Raw genomic sequence first — 20,940 nt, 5'->3', positions numbered from 1 at the left:
ATCATTAAATTTGCGGATGACACTACAGTCATCGGCCTGATCACTGGTGGTGTTGAAACAACATACAGAAGAGAGGTGGCGGACCTCATAGCTTGGTGTCGTGATAACAATCTCCTTCTCAATACAGATAAGACTAAAGAGATGATCATCGACCCAAGAACAAGGGAAAAGGAGCCGCATAGACCCCTGTTTATTGATGAGACTGAGGTGGAGAGGGTGAAAACCTTCAAGTTCCTTGGCACACACATCAGCGAGGACCTCACCTGGTCTCACAACACCCAACAAATTCTGAAGAAGTCCCAAAGGAGACTGTACTTCCTGAGAAGACTGAGGAAATTTGGCATGTCCACCACAATCCTGAGTTGCTTCTACAGATGCACTATGGAAAGTGTCCTTACCGCCTCCATCATTGTTTGGTACGGTAACTGTACAACACGTGATAGGAAGGCACTCCAGCGGGTGATCAAGACCTCACAGAACATTGTTGGGGCAGCCCTCCCCTCACTGCAAGACATTTATAAAACTAGAGTCCTACGAAGAACACACAACCTCATCAAGGACAGCACACATCCACAACACTCATTATTCACACTCCTACCGTCAGGCAGACGCTACAGGAGTTTGAAGTCCAGGACCACAAGGCTGGCAAACAGCTTTTACCCACAGGCCATCAGGCTTCTCAACGAAGCACTCACACACGCCGCACGCAACACACACACACACACTCACAAGACTCTATTTATTTATTTATTTATTTATTTATTTATTTATTTGTATTATTTATCTGTATTAATGTCTCTTCTGTTGTTGTTGCTTAATTTATTGGTTTTAATGTTTCTTTCTTCTTGCATAGTATAACTGTTTTACTATGCATATGACAATAAAACTCTTGAATCTTGAAAGGTGGCATATATCTGACATAAATGTCTGGAAAGGCGTGGCTTACCGTGCAAGACTTGGATCAATAGGTACTCACCAATTTAGGCAAAAGTTCTTCTCGTCCGAAAAGTTTTTCAAAAAAGGTGTTAGTGAAGCAGATATCGTCAATGTTTCACCACTCCTGCCTCAGACATCCAGTACACCCACCACGTACCTCGGAACAGACGTGGTAACAAGTCTTTCTTACCCTCTTTCTTCTTAATCTCCTACATGGGACCATTTGCTTGAGAAAATATTGACTCCCGTTGCACAAAATCCATCAAATTGCCACAAACGTGTTAAGGAGAGCATGCTAATGATGTGCAGCAGGCACGAGAGGTGCCTGGACGGCCAGCGTTGTGTGAAATCCCATATAAAATACATATCCTACAAACAGCAAGCGACTTATTTAGAACAGCTCCCTCTTTGCAAAAGCCAAAGTGTTTCCACACACCAGACTGCAATGGTGGCTTAATTCTTCCTCGCTCACCAGCTTGTCGTCTGCCATCTGCCATGCTACGTTTTGTTGTCTGCTGTCTGCTGTTGCGTGGCGATGATGTCACAGACAGCCGGACTGACTCGAGTAACGTTTAACGTCTTTACCATTAAAGCGCTAAAAAAAAACAGAAAAACATACGTATAAAGTCCGCCATGCTTAAATCCAAAGCTATTTCCTTGTATCGATGCAATTGATTGATACCCTTTTAAACGATGATAAAGCGATATGTCGTCCAGAATGGCAACCTGCCGAACACAGATTGATGTAGATGAATCACAGGAATAAAAATCAATACATTGATGTAGTAGATAAATCGTTACATCCCTAATTTGCACACAGTATTGGATGGGGATCGCCGATACCAGCCTGAATTTTACCCAGTAATCGGATCTGAAATGAAATCACTGGTATCGCACATCACTGGAGCACACACTGCAACAATCTTTACTTCTGTAAACACACGGAACTGCGTGTGATGTTGTGCTTTTGCACATGCACGTCACTTCCTAGATGCTTTGTGTTCACATTAACAGGTCGGACATGCCCTGAACACCTCCCCTGGGAAGCGTCCAGGAGGCATCCTGACCAGATGCCCGGGCAACCTCATCTGGATCCTCTCAATGTGGAGGAGCAGTGTTTCTCCCGGATGACAGCGCTTCTCACCTCATCTTTACAGGAGAGCCCAGCCACCCTACGGAGAAAACTCATTTGGGCCGCTAGTACCCGCCATCTTGTCCTTTCAGTCACCACCCAAAGCTCATGACCACAGGTGAGAGTAGGAACGTAGATGCTCTGGTAAATTCAGAGCTTTGCCCCGCCTCTTCACCACAATTTTTATGAAGTAAACTGTAAACCTTACTGCTCCTATGAAAATGATAATGTGACTTGCAGTTCACTCACGTAATTGAGACGCCCATAAAAATTTCAGACACACGGTGCTTAATGTAGATGTTCAGAATTCCAGTGTTCATGAATGCACCACGCTTGCCATTGGTGGATCATGAGGGTAGTGACGAAGAAACGTTTCTCGTGCTGAAATTGTTGATGTGTTAAGGTTGGCGATAAAAAGTTTAAAAAGGAGCGTCAGACGCTGTGTGTCTCTGTCGGGACGTTACACTACTTGCACAACATCAGGTGGCAGGTGGCAGCGTCTGCATTCATTCAGCACCCAATTGAGGCACAGACATCTTAGTTTATGGTCCGGTTGCTACAGTTTATGTTGGCGCTGGTGCCGTAACGATAGAGTTTTGGTACGTGACCCTACTCAACAGCAGAAAGTTAATTCTGCCTTAAAACATAACCAAGTTAGCTTCGCAGGTTTGCAGAGATTTTTCTTTTTATTTTGCCTCAAGTTTTGATAGGAGTTATTATGTTATTATTAGCATCATACAGCTCTTGAATCGGATGTTGGAAGTGTACATAATCCATAATGGGGCAGCGTAACAGCCTGTACAGCTTCATCTTTCTTCCTCGCTTGACAGCAAAATTGGACATCGACGTGCAGACAAACGGCTGCTGTGCGTTTCTTTTCTGCGTCGAGGTTGACGCGAAAAATAGGCCGTCTGTCTCTCTGCTCGCAAATCATTACCCAGCGACTCCCCTCTGTGGGGGGCTCCTCGCTCTAATTGTCTGTAGGTGTTCATGCTGCAGGGTCAAAAGAGGAGGATGTGTTGGAAGTGACAGCGGGGAGGAAAGGGGGATAGGCTAATATTGATTGGAACATCAGACAGGCAGAGGTAGAAATTAATTCCCACCGTGTCATGTGATGAACACTTGATCATGGAGGAGAGGAAGGGGGGATTTGTCTCTCTTCTACTTCAGACCCCCCCCGCAGCTCTCAGCCCGCCTTCATCTTTCTTGGAGATTAACCACACACGGCGAAGGACAAAGGTTGCAATCAGTCACCTCAAAACACACACAGCTCCTGGATTGGCCAATTGGTACAAAGTAGGTGTGCATGCTTACTATCAGATATCACGTCATTCTGATATGTCAGATAAAATAGCTCAGAATACCGATAATAAAAAATAATAATAAATAATAATAATGATAATAATAAAGATTACCCGTACTGCGCAGGTGAGCAAATCAAACGCTCCTTTTTTCTCCTGCCTGCGACGTTAACAGCCCGCCGTAACTTTCCCTGAGCTCACTTGTAAACAAACATTCACTTTAAGAGGAAGGATGTTGTACCAAATGCTCCGCCATGAGAGGAAACTCCATCGAGCACACAAAAAAAGCACTCAATAAGGTCATCAAATCGGTTTTTACCCCCTTATATTAAGTGTTTTTTTGTGTTTTCAATCATTGTGCCTCAATGTTTCCACGGCCCAGCGGTTGGGGACCCCTGCCTTACAGCATGCTTAGGGATAGGATGTGCTCTTTTACACACACACTATAGTTTTTATAATTGGCTTTTTTATTTTATAATGGAAGTAACTTCTACATCAACAAATGTAAGTGTTGAATGGTATTGTTTGTACACTGTATCAAATCATTGTTTTTAGAATATTTGGTTTTTGAATGGTAATTTAACTCGTGTGTATAGATCAAATAGTTTACCACAAAGACTCACATCCCTACTTATGGATAAACTTATTTCTAGCTGTGATTAATTATGAGTTAACTACAGAGAAAATGTGAATAATCACAAGATGGCGTCCCTGTGTTTGGCTGTCCGTCTCCCTCTGCTGTGTATTTCGCTGTTCGTATTGTGTCTGCTGTTTCTTATAAGGAGTGTTTCACCGCTGCAGGTGTACGATCGCCTGACACTTCGTAATATTCGTGAGTCTTTGGAGAATGTGTCTTTATGTCCCTTTGGTGGACATTCAAAGTCGCCTCCGCCCTTCATGGCGTCCATACCTCCACATCTACTGAGGCTTTCCTGCTGCCTTCCCCGCAACAACCGCCACTGAAGACGAGGAAGACGCGGAGGAGTGCTCACCAAGCTGAAATCCTACCTGGTGTCTTCCCGTCACGATACCTGTCGCCTACCAGCTGGATCCTCCTCTGACTACACAGGCTACAATCTGCGGAGTTCCACTGAGCACAGATATCAATGGCTCCGGCCAGGCCTCCATGACACCGAGGCGCTGCTTCTGTGTTGTCGGCCCGTGCGGATCTCCCAGAAGGGCTGTGTGCCACCTCCCTCACCTGGCTGACCTACGCTCGGTTCATACCGCACCGAAACCAGGGGAGAACAGCGCCTTCTCGGAGCTCCTCCCGCCCGGCTTTTCCTTCCTCAGCACCCCGCAACCCGCTGGTCGACTTCATTTGCCCCGTGCTGTGTGCCACAGTCTATCGCCCACCTAAATTTATTAAGGACTTTATTTATTTATTAAGGGGCGGACTTGGTGTCTTCTTTGCTGGGCTGCCTGCCTGGGAGGCTGGTGGGTGGGGGTGGGGAGGGGTCCAGGTTGGGTGATGGGGCGGGGACGGGGTCGGGGGGGCCGTCCAGGGGGTGGCTTTGGTTGACCTCCGGGGTGGTGGGTGGGCGGGGTACTGCATCCTGCGTGTGCTGGGCGCCTACTGCTGCTGGGGGGGCCCGTGTGCGGCTTGTGGCGCTGGCTCTCCCTCACCTCCTTTGCCTCTGGGGTGGGGCGGGGTCTGCCCTGGGCCCTCCTGCTCGGCTGCCGCGTGGGGTCGTCCGGTGTGGGGTGTGGGGGCCGGCCTCTCCCCTGGTGGGGGCGCGGGTGCCTGAGCCCAGCTGCCGCTGCGGAGCTATCTCCCCTGGGTGGGAGGGTGGGTTGGGTTGCCCCTTTTTATTTATTTATTTATTTATTTATTTAATTTTTTAATTTAATTTTATTTATTTATTTTATTTTATTTTACCGATTTATGTGTGTGGTGTATGTGTGACAGGTGGGAGCTACTTGTTGCCCTCCAGCGCCTGTGGCTGTCCCCTGTGGCTGGGGATGCGGAGGTGGGGGTCGCGGATGTGCGGTTTGGGCTCGGGGTGGGGGGTGCGTGGTGCTGGGATGGCGGGGATCCCTTGCTTTCTCCCTTCAGGTACGGGGCCGCTGTGGCTTGGTGGGCGGGGGGTGTGCAGGCCTGTGGGTGCACGTGGGGGCGGGCAGCGTGGTGTTCTTCTGCGTGGCGCTGGCCGGGATCGGCGGGGGGATGCTTGCTCCGGGGTGGGGCGGTCGCGGGTGGCTTTGGCCGGGGGCTTGGGGGTGGGGCTGGCGGGGGGCTGGCTGGCGGTCCCTGCTACCTGTTGGTGTCTGGCTGGTCTCTGCTTCCTGGCCGGCGGTTGTCTCCCTCCCTCCGGGGTTTCTCCCTTGGCGTGTTGGTGGATGGACGGGGGGTGGAGTGGTGGCCGGTCTGCGGCGTGGCGGGGGGCGGGGCAGGCGGGGGCGTTTGCTTGGGCGCCGGGTAGTGTGTCGCTCCTCTCGTGGGCCCGGTCGTGTGGTGCTTGCTTCTCTGTCCCTCCTTGGTGCCTCTGGCTCGCGTGCTTCGTGGGTGTGGCCGTGCTCCGCTCTATGTGTGGTCCGGTTCTTTTGTGGTCGCCATAGTGTTGCTCCCTTGCCGGCTGTGGTGGTATGCGGGGGCCGCGTGGGCGCGGTTCCCGCTGTTCTGGTGACGGTCGCATCTGCCTTGGGGCGTGTGGCTGGTTCGTGGTGTTTGGCGGTTTGGGGGTGGCGCTGTGGACGCTACCTCCGGTGGGGCTCCGGTGTTGGGGGGCGCTGTGGGTATCGCCTCTGGGGGGCTGGGTGGGCTGGACTGGGCATCCTGGCGGGCCAGGTAGGGCCTGTGGTGTGTCCTGCGGCCTTTGGCTCGCCCAAGCCTGGGCTGTGCTGGGTGGCCGGTCGGTCATGTGTCCTTGGTCCCCCCCTGCTCGGTTGGGCCCCCGTCCTTCCTGTGCCACTGCAATACCTCACATACATATAGGACTTTGGGGGGTGGCCTACGGTCGGGCGTGGTTGGAGAGGGGAGCTGCCTTGCGGGGCTCCTTTGCCCCTGCCGTGCCACTGACCTGTTGCCCCCCAATTTTAATCGTAGAGTAGACACTTAGGGTTTGGGGGGGCTGGTCAGGTGAGGGGCCCTCCGAACGGCAGCTGTCCCCCGATTTTAATTGCATCATTAGCTATCATCCACATACACACCTATCATATACAGTACATGCACACAGATACACCCCTCACGGACACAAAGACCAGCTCTTCATAGCTGTCCTCGTTTATTTATTTATTATGTTTTTAATTGTATTATAGACACAATCACGCCTTATCACATACACGGGTGGGGTGGGCTGGATTGGGGTGCCTCGTACCTGTTCCGCGGCGCCTGCCCGCCAGGGTCGGCGGTGTGGCCGGGGGACTGGCCTTCGCGGTGGCTCGCCCGGGGTGGCCTGGCTTGTGGGATGCCTTTGTCTGGTTCACCTGCCTTTCCCTGGGGTGGCGCTATGGGGCCTGTTGATGCCAGGGCTTGCACTGGGGGGGGCGGCTTGCGGTGCTTCCCCTAGACTGACACGTGCTGCAGGCGCCTCTGAACTCTTGGGGCAGGTTCGGCGGTCTCCGGGGGGCGGTGCCGGTGCTGCGGGTGGCCCGTGTGCCACCGCGGGGGCTTGTGGTTGCTGTGCTGCGGCGGCTGCTGAGGCGCCGGGCCGGCTGGTGGGTTGGGGCTTGGTCATGCTTGCGGGTACTGTGGGCCTGGGTGGCGGGGTGGGGGTGGGGTGGGGTGGGTCGTGTGAGCTGGGGCCGGACCCGCTGGGGGGGGTTGTGCTCTGCCGGGCGCTTGGGCGTTTGTCGCCATTGTGCTTTGTGCTCTGCTGGGCCGCTGTCTGTGTCCTCGCCTCCCCCGGTCTGTCTGCGGACTTGTCGGGGGTGGGGCTCCGGTGCGCGGGTGGTGCGCTGGCAGCTCTGGTGGCATGTGGCTGGTCTGGCTTCTGGTGGTTGGTGGGGTCTATCGGCTGGTCTGCTGCTGGTCTCGCCTTCTCGGCTCTGGTGCTTGGCCTCCCTGCAGCTTGGGGTGCGGTGCTCCTGCTCCCTCTTCGGGGTTTGCTGGCCGGCGGGTGTCGGTTGGCACTGTGTGGTGGTTTGCCTGGCTGCTCGCCCATTTTCCCGCCCGCTTGCTCAGTTTCCCGCTTTCCTCCTCGCTGGCTCCTCTGTCTGCCTTGCTGGCGGCCTCCTACCGTTGGGAGGGTGTGGCCTGGTGTCTTCCTGCTCCCCGGCGGTCCGCGCTCTCCGCGCCTGGGTTCTGGATTGTATGTCTGGGACCCCGGGGTCCCCGGCTCCGCTGCTCCTTGGAATAACAATGGGGGATGGGGTGAGGCTTCCGGGTGTCGGGCAGTCGACCACTGTGTGTGTGCGCGTGTGTGTGCGTGCGTGTGTGTGTGTGTGTGTGTGTGTGCGTGCGTGTGTGTGCGTGTGCATGCGTGTGTGTCCGTGTGTGTGCGCGCTTGGGTGCGTAGGAGTGTGTATGTGCGTGCGAGTGGGGGCGTAGGAGTGTGTATGTGCGTGCGTGTGTGTATTTATTTATTTTAGTTATTTATTTTTGGGAGTGGGGCATACAGGGGTTTGCTCCGTGGGGTCGGGTGCTGGGTGATACATCTCTGCCGCCCGTGCCTCCGCCGGGTGGGTGGAGGGTGTGCCTCCTGCATCCCTGGGCGGTGCGGCCCTGTGTCGGGGGTCGGGCGGGGGTTGGCCTGGGGCGGGCCGGGCTCCGCTCCCTGGGGGTGGGGGTGGCGGTGAGGGGGGGATTGGCGCTTCCGGCGTGGGCGGGCTTCTTTGCGGTTGTGGGGGCGTCTCTGGGCCTGCCGGTTTGTGGCCCCCGGTACTTGTCTGCCTTTGTGGAGTGTGATCTCTCGCTGGTCTCAGGGGTTGGCAGTCCTCCGGCCCTCCGGCGCCCTGTCTTTGGCTGAGATTTCCTCTCTTCGGCCCCTTGCTGGTCTTCCCGGGGGGGAGGGCTCTCTAGGCTGGCTCTTGGGGCACTGATCTTTGTGCTGCCTGCTCCTGTGGGCCTGGAGGCCTTCTGGCGGCGGGGGCTCGGCCTGGCTATTTGGGGCGGGGCTATTTGGGGTGGAGGGTGGCCCCTTTCCTTTCATGCATTCTCAGTGACAATTACACGCCCACACATTCTTGCACCTTTATATATATGAAGTCTTCCTCACTTACAGAGATACCTGTACATATGCACACTCACAGTACATATGTACTTCCCCACATTACTCACTGAGTTAACCAGGGTGTTATTATGTTGTTGGTTTTATTACAGCGACGGTGATATCAGCAGTATGATTATAGTTTTTTTTACAATGATGTGCATTACAGTAATTATCATTCTGTTCACTATCATAGTTCATCATTTCATTACTGCTATTATGTGTGACTGTTTCAATGCAGTATTATCATTGTGATCACTATCATGGTTCATCATTTCATGACTACTATTATGTGTGATTGTCATTGACAGCGTTATCATTGTGGTTGTTGATATTGTTTTGTCCTTTGTCCTTATGTCCTTGTTCGTCTTTATAGTTGTCACAGAGATTTATTTGCTGATGTAGTTCTGTATGTTTCTGTTGTTCTGTTATTGTTGTCACAATTGTTGTTGTTGCTGCTGTTGTCCTTGTCTCTTGTCTCTCTTTTTTTTTTGTCCTCCTCTCATCCCCGCAGCCCCCCGTTTCCTTTTCTCTTTTTCTCTGTCCCCTCCTGCTCCAATCCGGTCACTCCAAATTTGCTTAATAACAAGCATCAAAGTCAAATAAATTCTGTATAACAGGGGAAGTGTATATCACACTTCTCTCTGGCAGAGTAAATCTGTTGAGCACATGACGGCATTTAGATCTACAATTCTATCTGCTTTAAAGGCTGGACAGGACAGGAATAAATAAATAAATAAATAAATAAATAAATAAATAAATAAATAAACCTGATGTCAAAAATCTTGGGGTCATATTCGACAGTGGATTCAAATTCGACAAACAGATTAGCTCTGTCATGAGAACGAGCTTCTTTCAGCTCCGTCTTCTGGTTAAAGTGAAGCTTTTTTTAGGTCAGCAGGATCTATGCTTTCATCAGCACAAGACTGGACTACTGCACCGTACTTTACGGTGGCCTCAGCCAGACCTCAATTTCGCGTCTGCAGCTGGTCCAGAACGCTGCTGCCCGGTTAACAAACACGGCCAGACGTGAGCACATCACCCCGGTGCTGTCGTCACTCCACTGGCTTCCAGTTTGTTTTAGAATCGATTTTAAAATTTTAGTATTTGTTTTTAATGCCATTAACGGCCCTGCTCCGTCGTACCTGTCGGAGCTTTTAACTATCCGCAATCACAGCAGGGCCCTGCGTTCCTCACGGGCAAAGTCCCACGGGCAAAATACAAACAGTGGGGCGGACACTGTTTCTCCGTCGCTGCTCCCAGACTGTGGAACAAACTGCACACAGATATTCGCACCACTACTGAAGTCGGCCTTTTTAAATCGAAATTGAAAACTCATTTTTTTAGACAGGCGTTCAACACCGACTAGGGCGGTCTTGTATTTATTTCCATTTTATGCATATTTAGTTCTTGTTGATTCCCATTTTATGTATTTTTAAAGGCTTTTAGCACTGAAGCACTTTCTTATAGAGTTTTTTTTTGTGTTTACTTTGTGTTTATGTTCTGTTTTTAAGCTGTGTTCTTATGTATTGTTTTATTGTAAAGCACTTTGGGAGTCTGTGGGCTATTGTAAAGCGCTATATAAATAAACTTTGATTGATTGATTGATTGATTGATTGATTCAATCACGGTAAAATATTGTTATCAATTGACAGCCCGAGTCATGACATTTGATCGGAATCAATCAACAGGTTCACTTCCCTCCAGGTGTTAAATCTACATTTTAAAAAGTAGATATAAAAGACCATACCTGTCTTGAGAAGCAGAAATTTGTCTGTATCGGTTTAAAAAAAAATATATATATATATATATATCTATTGTGCACCCCTCTAACAAAGAGGAGCCCCCCCCCCGTGCCATCATTCTTGTGCTGTCCACAGCCTGATTACAAACCACTGGCGGACAGATTAAGACCCTACCCCCTGTCAATCCAGCCTTTCCAAAGGCTGCTGGAACAGTCAGACGCAGTCGGCACATCTGGCCCCTAATCGCAAAATCCCAAAAATAGACAACTGTTGTGGGTCAGCATGGATGTGCAGATGGGAAGGAAGGTGGGACGTATCCATAGGCGTATCAACTAATCCACACGCACAAATCCACACTGTTTGCACGTGCTTCATGGATGGAGCCACGGGGGATTTAAGAGCGTATAGGCGGCGTGCATCTGGACACGGCGCTATGGATTGAGGTTTGACCTTTTGTGACCATTTGTTGAACTGCAGAGTGTCCCCACTGATGTAAAGGAGATCAATGGCATGCAGGCCGTGCACAGCAGGGCTGTGCAATGCAGAAATACTCCCACACAAAAGGAGTGGGAATGAGATTACACAAAGGAAACAAGGAGAATGTGAAGGGGTGGTACAAAAGAGGCAACATTACTCATGAAAAATGAGAAAGGAAAGTAAAGAGTTGGCCTATTTTCCACCAAGAAACATTGGATTCATAGTCGGTCAGTCACAGACTGACTCTCTGACGTGCAGATTTCATCGTTTGCACACATAGAACTCTAATGGATCTCTCAATACTGCACGCTACACTCCTCCACGCTCTCTCACTTCCTCCTTCCTGTCATGTGATTCTTCTGTTCACATGATCCATGCTGAGCTCTTATCAAATGCACTTCTGCCACCTTGTGGCCGTTTTAATGGCATAAAAGTGCTCTGAAGTGAAATGCATTACTGGAGTGTTGCTTTATCAACTCTTTTTGCCCCTCGTGCAAACAAACGTAAAAGACGTACAGTATAAATATGCTGTTGGGATCGAGCGTTCGGGGTTATAAAAATGTATAAATGTGTCTTTGGTATTGAAGGAGTTAAATGTCAGCGGTCCCATAATCAAAACATGTATTGGAAGTGTGTTGGCAAATAATGGAGTGCTTTTCGTAAGATCTGCTGGGAACACACCATTTTGTGTGTGTATTTAGCTTCTTTAATGCTGAGTGTGCGTCTCCAATAGAGATGTCACGAGATCTTGCAAGATTAAAAGGGGGCAAAATTTCACATTTGGAGAAAAGCTGTATGGTGAGAACAGGGCAGCGAGAAGCCAATCAGACTGAACTATAGCATGGCTACTATGAATGATAATACTGCAAATGCTTAACGCAGGCTGTAGACCAGCCGTCACCAAATGGCAGACCTCGGTCCAGATCCGGACCCAGTGAGCAGAAAAAAGGACATAAACGGGATGAACAAACTGATCCAGAAAGCCGAACAAGTTTTCGTAACTCAGTTGGAGGCATTTTTAACAGTGAGAGACAGGACGACACTGGACAAACTCCTCTCCATCATGGACAACCCCACCCAACCACTCCATCAGACAGAGGAGCAGCTGAGCTCATTCTTCAGACTCCTCCAGTTCTGTTCCCACAGTCAACGCCACCGGACTTCATTCATTCCACACACCAACGCTCTTTACCTCAGTTTGTATTCACAAAATTAGTGTCTGTCTTCGCTTGTATCATGTACAAATTGACTTGTGTTTACTTATTTACTTTTATAGTTTTCCAGACTATTTGAAAATATGCAAATCTTGTTTTATATACATTTTAGTTTATTATATTTTATTCATATTGCACTGCATTTTATTTAAGACAGTCTTTTTGCTCTGCAATTGAGCTACTGTATCCAAACAATTTCCCTCGTGGATCAATAAAGTCCGCCCAAGTCTAAGTGATGGGCCTTTAAAAGACGCGTGACCAATTAAAGTGAATGTGAAATATAACAAATGTGCTCGCGGACCGATGGCGGTGGCAGTTTGCGGGTGTAATCACTTCAGTTATTACGGTTACGTAGCCGCAAACACGGTGACGTCAATCAAAATGAGCCAATGAAGAAGTAGAATGGTAGTTAGGACATTTAGTTATCAGGCTCCTCTGGTATAGACCATCTCCACGACTCAATCCGGGGGGGGAAAACACCCTCTCTCCATTTCAAAGTCAACTCAAAACCCACCTTTTTGCTAAAGCATACAGTTAGAACGGACCCCTGATATGCTGACATGTATCAGAGACACTCCTCTATGTTCGTTGGGCTGAGAAAGAAGATAAACTCTACCATCTACTCTATTTTTATATCTCAGCCCAACCAGTCGAGACAGATGGCTGCCACACAGGAGTCTGGACTCTGTTCAAGGTTTCTTCCCCAGAGAGAGTTTTCCTTGCCTCCGTCACCAAAGTGCGTGCTCATGTGGGGCTTCAGTTGCGTCTCTGTTTTCATTTCGGAGTGTGACCAGCAACCAGCAGCATCCAATGCACAGCATCATCCCCCAACAGAAGAGCAGTTTCAGTGGCAGATTACTATCACCGTCCTGCTCGACTCAAAGACTGAGCAGATCATTCCTCCCCCACGCCATGCAGCTTTTCAACACAGATGGGTAGCGCTAAACACACTCCGAGAACTGGACTTATTATCATACGTGTTATTGCACTACACATTTGAAATGATCTCGTCCGTATTGATTTATTCTTATTCTATTTTCTTATCTTTCCTGTCTTGCTGTGGTTGTTTTATTTTGTGAATAAGTGATTACTGTTATTATGACATTCTTGCTGGAAATGTGAATTTGTCGTGGAGATGAATTAAGTATGTGTAATGTGCCATGAGATAACTGTTGTTGGGACTTGGCGCTATAGAAATACATTGAATTGAATTGCAAGCAGCAGCTGTACGAAGTCTACATGTGAAGTTTATTTCGAATTTTTTAGATAAAAAACACGTACATCAGTGGTCGCCAACCTGTTTGAGCACAAGATCCCTGGTCTCGGCCGTGAACCTGTGCAAGATCAAGACCACTTTTGTTGTTTTCAAAGATTTAGTTGTGATGCAATGACAAATGAGCCCGCGGATGGCCCCCGAGCCGCACTTTGATCTCCCCTACTTTGTGGGTCGGACTTGTGGCGTGGGCTCTCTGAGCAAATTACAACTCCGCTTGTTGGCTCAGAGTCATGGGCGAGGGTGAGGTGAGGGGAGAGAGACACTGGTCAATGCGTTTCAATCATCAGCCCTAACGAGCTGCAGCTCTTTGCAGTTGGATTCGTGCCTTCATTTAGATTTTGAGTCATTAACATGCAACAACTTCTGTTGTGGGCTCAAGCACATCGCTGCGCTCTGGCACTCCCTCGCTCGACCCTTCTGAACATTGCTCACTCAACCTTTAACAGCGCGGCTCCGGCCGGATTTTGGTGACTGGGTTCTTGGCTGGAGCTTGCGGGTTGTGACCTGGAGGGCGTGTCCAGTGGTCAAAATGCGTGCATGTTGGTCACTCTCCGGTAGGGGAGGGCACTAATGGAATACATTGTTTTCCTAACATTCTTGTGATCAACGGGTTCATGACCCCTGACGGCACATCGTCATCTGGTGACAGAGTATTAAGAGTATGCATTCATGCAGTATTTCCGGGTAATTTCTCAGTTTTTTTTTTTTTGGTCAACATTCAGACAACATCAAAAGTGACACTGTTATGTTTGAGTTTTCTACTGATCTATGTTTTCTAATCAATACACATTGGGGAACTATTGTTTTACGCCATGTTTCTGTGGAAGGTGATGTGTGTTACTCATGCTAACAATGCAATTTTTGTTTAGAGACTTGCCACTTAATTTTATTTATTTATTTTTATTGGTGTGGTTTTTATTTCAGTGTTTTTTGTTTGTTTTTGGTCATGATTGTGACTTTAAGCAACTAAAGGTCCATTTTATTTTCACTGTTTTTTTTCGTTTTATTTGATTAAAAAGCTCTTGACATTCCAACTCCAATGTTAAATACTCCTGAGAAATTCCAGTTTGCTTTTGATACGGCGTACTTACAATTCTTATGCCATATATCATCCTTACATTCAACAAAGTAATGTTGACAATAAAATTGTTTATCGGCAACAATTATCAAAAGGTCCGTTATCTGACAGGCTTACAAACCATAATTACAACCTGAAAGGAAGTATTTTCTTTCTGAAAGCTTAGGTAGAGTACTTTGAATTAAGATAAAGACTGGGAATTAAAAGGGCATATGGGACCACATGCTTACAAAAAACATGTCTAGAGCAGTTTATGTAACATGCTAAGAAATAGAAACCAAATTCAGAATTTGTCTTGGCTCATCAAATGAAAACATGATCGATATTCCGTGTTTAAACATTTCAGTGCCCTATATTCACTGCATCTTGAATTAGATGGAGATACTTGAGGGGGGCCATGAAGGGAGGAGATTTATCAGTGAGAAGATGAGGGGGGTGGAAGGTTGGGGTTAAAAGATCCCAGATCATCCTCGGGTGGAAATAAAGAGCTCACGTGGACCGTACCAGCATCATTTGCTGTGACCTAATAAGTGCAGGATGAGGAAGCGTTCCCAGCCGCTAAAAGGATGGCCAAATGTCACCGGATGACAGCACATGGTGCAATAGTTGCTGCATTTGTCACACCGTTACGTCTTGTTTGCACTCTGCCTTGCGTCTAATAATACCACAGCTTGCTTTCGACAGCACAGTAGCAACACCGGACGCCGGTGCAGCCAATTTAGCAGGAAAAACGTACTCGTTTGCATATGCGCTCAGGTTTTCTGTCAGGCGACAAGAAAAGCATGAAATAGCTGCTGAAACAATTTTACACCCACGTATGCTGCTGCACTTGTTTCGTGCTGGAAAAGTTGATTTGCGCCGCATACTCAAGTGTCACGATACCTTTTTTTTTTTTTTTACCCCTTGCTTCAGCTTACTGATATTTTGTCTCCATAATGTTGTGCTTGTTTAGTTGACCACCTCAAAATAACTCAACTCCAGTATTACGTACAACCAGGCTGTTTTTGTATGCATTTTACTGTTTGTTTTGTATTTTTTATTGCAAAGCACATGGAATTGACTTTCATGCAGTATTATGTCCACTACGACGGGTTATTAGGGCCACATTGAAAAAAAAAAAAAAATGATATTGATAATAAATACATTTACAAGAAAAACAAAAGTTGTAAATTTAAGAGAAAAAAAGTGGTAATAATACCTTAATAATACCAAACTTTTTCACCCATAGTCTGGCTTGTCTTCCCACAGCTCTCCGGCGGAACGGGGCGGGGTTCATGCATGATAGCCATCTAATTCATCGTATTTATTATGGAAGGTGTGAAACTAAGACAGTAAGAACATCAAATTAAAAGCACAAAATGCATCCGGAGCCACCATCCACCAGAACCAGCCTGGACTTTGTTTTTCAGAGAACAAATATGCACGTTAGTACCCAACAAGGTCATCACATCTCTCCTTTATGCATTCCCACATAGTATCAGTATTTGGGTGCAAATATGAGGTGAAAGAAAAAGGCTAAAAGTGCAGTACAGTAGTGGTGTAAAGTGGGACGGTTTGCTGCTCGCAACAAACATACAAAAACTAATGGCTTTGTAACTTGGCACATATTTCCAAATTCTAATTGATATGCATTTCCATCAAATTAGATATAATAATTTATAATTGTGTGTTTTTAATAATTTCAGAAAGTACCGGCCCGTGGGCGGGGCCGAACCAGATCACCATGGTTGGGGGGGCCCCCTGGTATCAGACGTTTAAAATGCATGACTTGTGTTTTTTAAGATATGCTATACCTACATTTGATGTATTCACCTGGAGACTTTTACTGCTGTACTTTGTATGAGAGAGGCTCATTGCATCCCCCATTTGTTTTTTTTCCCCTCATCCAGCTTCCGATACTTATTACATTATTTATGTATTTTACTAAAACTGACAAAAATGTTTCGCTTTCTCCTACTCTAACCTTTTTTAATTTTTTTTATTTTTGTCGACTAATTCTGGACTAAAACTATCACATACAAAAATGACTAAGAGAAACTTTTTCATCCAGAGGACAGACTAAAACTAAAATGCCTGCCAAGAACACGTAAGTCATCGTTGTATGAGAATAGTTCGCAAGATATGATAAAGTCAAGACAAAAAAAAAGTACGAATTTTAAGGGAGGCAGAAAAGTATAGAACAGTAACACAATAATCATAGTACTGCAACAGTAGTACAAACTAAATAAATTAAAACATGCCAGGTAAAAGTGGCAAAAAAAATTGTATTGTTGCGAGACAAATAAAATTTTATGAGAAAAGGTAAAAATGAAGTATTTTTTGAAGAAAGTCATTTGAGCGCTAGCGCTAGAAAAGAGCACTTTCAAACATGTCCAAACATTATGATGATAAAGTTGCAATCGTATAAGAAAAGTTGTTACAAGAGTGTTGCCGTTACAAGAATAAAGTCATGAAAGTGTGAGAATAGAGATGTCATATTACGTACGAGAATAAAATTGTTATAGTAGGCAAAAATGTTTTAGTTGTAGATCAATTCAACCCTAATATTACGGAAAACAACCATGTGACGAAAAGACGGTACAAAAAAGGTAGCATGAAAAGGTTGGAATTAGAGTCAGGAAATCCAATAGTCATAATTTGAAGATGTGGATGGAATGAAAAATGACAAAAAATATGCAAATATAAAAGTAGAACTGACAGGATGACGTACATGGACTCGTGCTGTACGTCTCATCTGCGTGTTGGCGCGTTCTCGTCTTACTGCTCCTTTGCGATACCTCATATTATATCATTTTTTCTTCTCCTGTATGGACAGTCTCGCTCTTACCGTCTGCATGCTGGCCCGAGACCACGGTTAGCAAATACACCATGGCCATTCCTGTCCCCAGCCATCTGATACAACACCGGCCCCGTTGCATCTTCTGTCAAGCCTTACTGCCTGCCAACCTGTACAAAAACAAAAAAAAGTTATTTCAGTTCTCTTTACAACTGCTGGAAAAACTCACTCCTGACCACACGCACGCACGCTTCTCAGTCAGTCGGCTGTCAGTTAGCGGCTGTGCACATGGAAACGTTTTCAGGTCAAAAGGGTAAGTATTTTATGGTTTCAGCCTCTCATCCAAAGAAACAGCGTTCTGGGTGACCTGGAACTGAAAATCTGCTTTTGGTTTCCGTGTAGACAGCCAAAACCGTTGTCTTGTGACCAGAAGTGAGCTTTGATGACAAGCCAACGTAATATGTGGCTATTTGGATGAACATGACTCGCCCCCACTCAACGTTCTCCTGATGTTTTGTCATCTTATTATCCAAAATGTTAATTCCACTCTGTGGAGTTTGAAGCAGAGTGAAAGTAGCTGATGCACTGGACGGTCAAAAATCAATAACACTTATTGACTCTTGCTCAAACATCGTGATCAATGCCTTCAACGTTTTTGGGAGCATCTGAGTCAACAAACGTTCTGCAGTGTACAGACATTGAGACAGACTCCAAAATGGTGTCCAATGTCTTCCCAGAAGAGTGCTGACATGTTCAAGGCTGCCAGTGCATACAAACTTACTGCACAAACTCAAACATTTCCTACACCGCTGATACCCACTCGGGTCGTGGGGGTATGCAGGAGCCTATCCCAGGGGTACACTTTGGACTGGTGGCTTGTATAGACAAGCAAGCATACACAGATGGACAATTTAGACTTTCCAGCTAACCTAACATACGTGTGAGAGACCACTTCAAGATCAAATCTTAAATGTTGGGGCAACAGGCTTTGGGATAGCCTGCCCCTAAACTCTACAGTAGATCAGCACAAACACTGCAGCCTTTTAAATCTGCACTGAAATCTTACCTTTGTGGACTGGCTTGAACACAGGCTAACCTGCTTTGTTTTGACCATTTTATTAGTGGCGTTATTGTGTGTGTATTGTTTTTACTTGCACTCTTTTCATTATTGGGTATGTTTGTGTAGTTTTGCTGTACAGCACTTTGGGCAGTTGAACTGTTGGAAGTGTGCTAGATAAAAAAATTTGACCTTGACCAGAGAAACCCAGCACACGCGGAGGTGCCCAAATGGAGATTGGAACCCAGACTGCGTGGCCACCAAACATTGCCAGCTCCTGGCGATCACAGCAGGTAAAGCTCATTTTCTGTAACCGACAGCGCGTGAATCGGCATGCCCGTGATGACGACCTTAAAGTTCAGCAGCGCTTTCCCGATGAATCTGCCTTGTTAGCCACGACAGACACGCACGACCGACTGGGACTACTGGAGACAAACAATAAGACTTTGCAGTAGCGTACATTTATTATCATGATGATCACTGGGAACATCCCCAACCTCAACTGTTAGAATCAGGTGTTCATGGCAGCACTTTCACTAAGAAAAAGTCCAACGTTCACACCTGGCCGTCTATGGATGTAACACTTTTATAGCAACCTCCTTCGCGTCAAGTCAGCCTACATTCTTCTTGTGTTTTTTTTATTGGCCTACGGCACAATCTAAAAATATAATTTGACAATAAAATTAACTTGCAAAAATTGAAAAATCTGCAATTTCCCAAGGATAAAGTCAAAATATTAAAGACAAAAGTTGAAATCTGACGAGACGTCATTTTACGAGAATAATGTTGAGATATGAGGATGTGTTTCCTCGTATCTCAACATTGTTCTCGTTTCGACATCGTATTCAACATTGTCTTAGTAGCATGAAGAACATATATATAAATTTGTATTTTTTGAAAAATTAGGTTGTGTGGAAAAACCCATGTGAGAGAATGATGTCATGTTCTGTGTGCTGCTCTGCTGCCCTCTGCCGTTCATGTTTTGCAGCACATCCCTGAACCTGCCCAGGACTTAATTGGTCACACCTGCAGCTCATTACAGTCAGCCTTCTTAAGCTGCAGCCAAACTCCAGACCAGGGCCAGATTGTACTTCCTGACCACCCGCTCCTTGCGGCCGCTCAGTCCGGCTCCCTGTTTCCTTACCCTGCTTTCTGGCTCAACCTCTTGCTTGCTATTTATTACCTGCTATTTTGCATCTTGTGATTCCTGACAGCCTTTTGCTGTCAGTGTTTTTCTTTAGAAATCCCCGTTGTGGATTTGCCTTTGTTTGTACTTTGTGCTCTTGTGGACTCTTTTTGTTATACTGTATTAAACCTTTTTACTTACACTTTTTGGCTTTGTGTTTCGCGTTGGGATCCAAGCCTCCCACCGTGTCACATGGCAAACCTGACAGATGAAGTCAAAATATGATGGGAATAAAGTCATCATTCTGAGAAGAAGATTTACAAGAAGGAAGTTGAAATAGTTGGAAATTATAAAAAAAAAAAAAAAGCTATACAAATGGAAAGAAAACGCTGTAGTTTTACCAAAATATTATTGTACTCCAATAAGAAAAAAAGCCACAAACTTATGAGAATAAACTTGGAATATGACAAAAAATGTCATGTTAGTAAACTGAACTATTAACAGGCAAAAAGAGGTGATGATGCAACTCTGCACTAATGCATTAACGCTTCAGAGCAACTTTAAGCCATAAAAACACCCACGAGGTGGCAGAAGTGAATTTGATAAGAGTTCGGCATGGATCATTTGCCTGTAAAACACACTCGCCAGCAAGGAGGAAGTGCAAGAGCATGTAGGAGTGTAGCGTGCAGGAGGTCACGCATTGTAGGGAAATTTTAACACATGCACGTACATACTTCAGTTCCAAATGTGAAAATTGTAAATGGTTCATTATGTTATATTTGTAAATGGTTATTTTGATGTAAAACAACCCCTTTTCGTGTTAATTTTGTGATATAGTTGTTTCAATATTTGAGCTGTCACAAAAGCAACAAATATTTGTGTCAAAGTGAAAGTTATTCTTGAAATGTATCATTTCACAAAAAGCTGCTTTTCCTCCCTCTTTTAGTTGGGAACTGATATTTTCCTGAAACGTACCTATGTTCTACTGCTGATTACTAAAGAACGGAAAAAGGTAGAAACAAACTTTTTTTCCTGATGAAAGACGGGAGTCTGATGTTTCTTTTGGTAGGTTCCTTGTTTATAAACCATAGAACACAATATTCTGTGTGCCTTGAAAGATCAGTCAAAATGGTGTAAAATATCCGGTACTGAAGGGGACCGGGGACGGAACAAAACACAACCTCCAAACCAGAACATAAAACAACAAGTGAATCAAAAATGACAAAAACCAAACAGGGAAACACAAAGACTCACCAGAAAAAGGTCAGCATGAGTGCATCTTTCTAGTAAAGGTAAACACGCCACAAGGTTTGACTATGTGATCCATGCATTATTATACAGTCAGGGCTGTCTAGCGGAGGCTTGTCCAGCACGCGGCCGTCCCGATAGAGGTGTCGTATGAAGAATAATTTGTTGGCTGTTATCCGCCATATCCGTGCGTTTGGATGGCTCACCTTCCCCACACGGCTTCTTTGCAGAGCAGGTGAGAAGCTGTGAAATGAGCCTTTGTTGCATACGCTAGGCGGAGGACGCAAGCATCAACACTAACATTCAAAGCAGTTTCCTTTTGAATAGCGATTCCCTTAATCCCTGTCTGGAGGACATCCTTCACTTGATATACTTTCTACTCGGCATGTGGCTGACAAGAGGACAGGTTTTGTCTGAGGATCGACAA

General features: G+C 46.3%; 1 protein-coding gene across 18 annotated transcripts in view; it reads right to left on the bottom strand.

The window, feature by feature from the left end:
• LOC129193597 (protocadherin-15-like) overlaps positions 1–20,940 on the bottom strand; it is a 346,331-nt gene that overhangs the window by 234,595 nt on the left and 90,796 nt on the right. For all 18 annotated transcript variants that reach the window (XM_054797865.1, XM_054797864.1, XM_054797866.1 and 15 more), the window contains one exon: positions 17,134–17,252. In XM_054797865.1, the coding sequence (XP_054653840.1) occupies positions 17,134–17,224 (91 nt within the window). In that variant the 5' untranslated portion in view covers positions 17,225–17,252. The remainder of the gene's footprint in view (positions 1–17,133; positions 17,253–20,940) is intronic.

This window comes from Dunckerocampus dactyliophorus, chromosome 14, assembly GCF_027744805.1.
Source record: "Dunckerocampus dactyliophorus isolate RoL2022-P2 chromosome 14, RoL_Ddac_1.1, whole genome shotgun sequence".
In the NCBI taxonomy this organism is placed as follows: domain Eukaryota; kingdom Metazoa; phylum Chordata; class Actinopteri; order Syngnathiformes; family Syngnathidae; genus Dunckerocampus; species Dunckerocampus dactyliophorus.
Note: the sequence above shows the minus strand (reverse complement) of the source record. Positions and strands in the feature narration are given on the sequence as shown.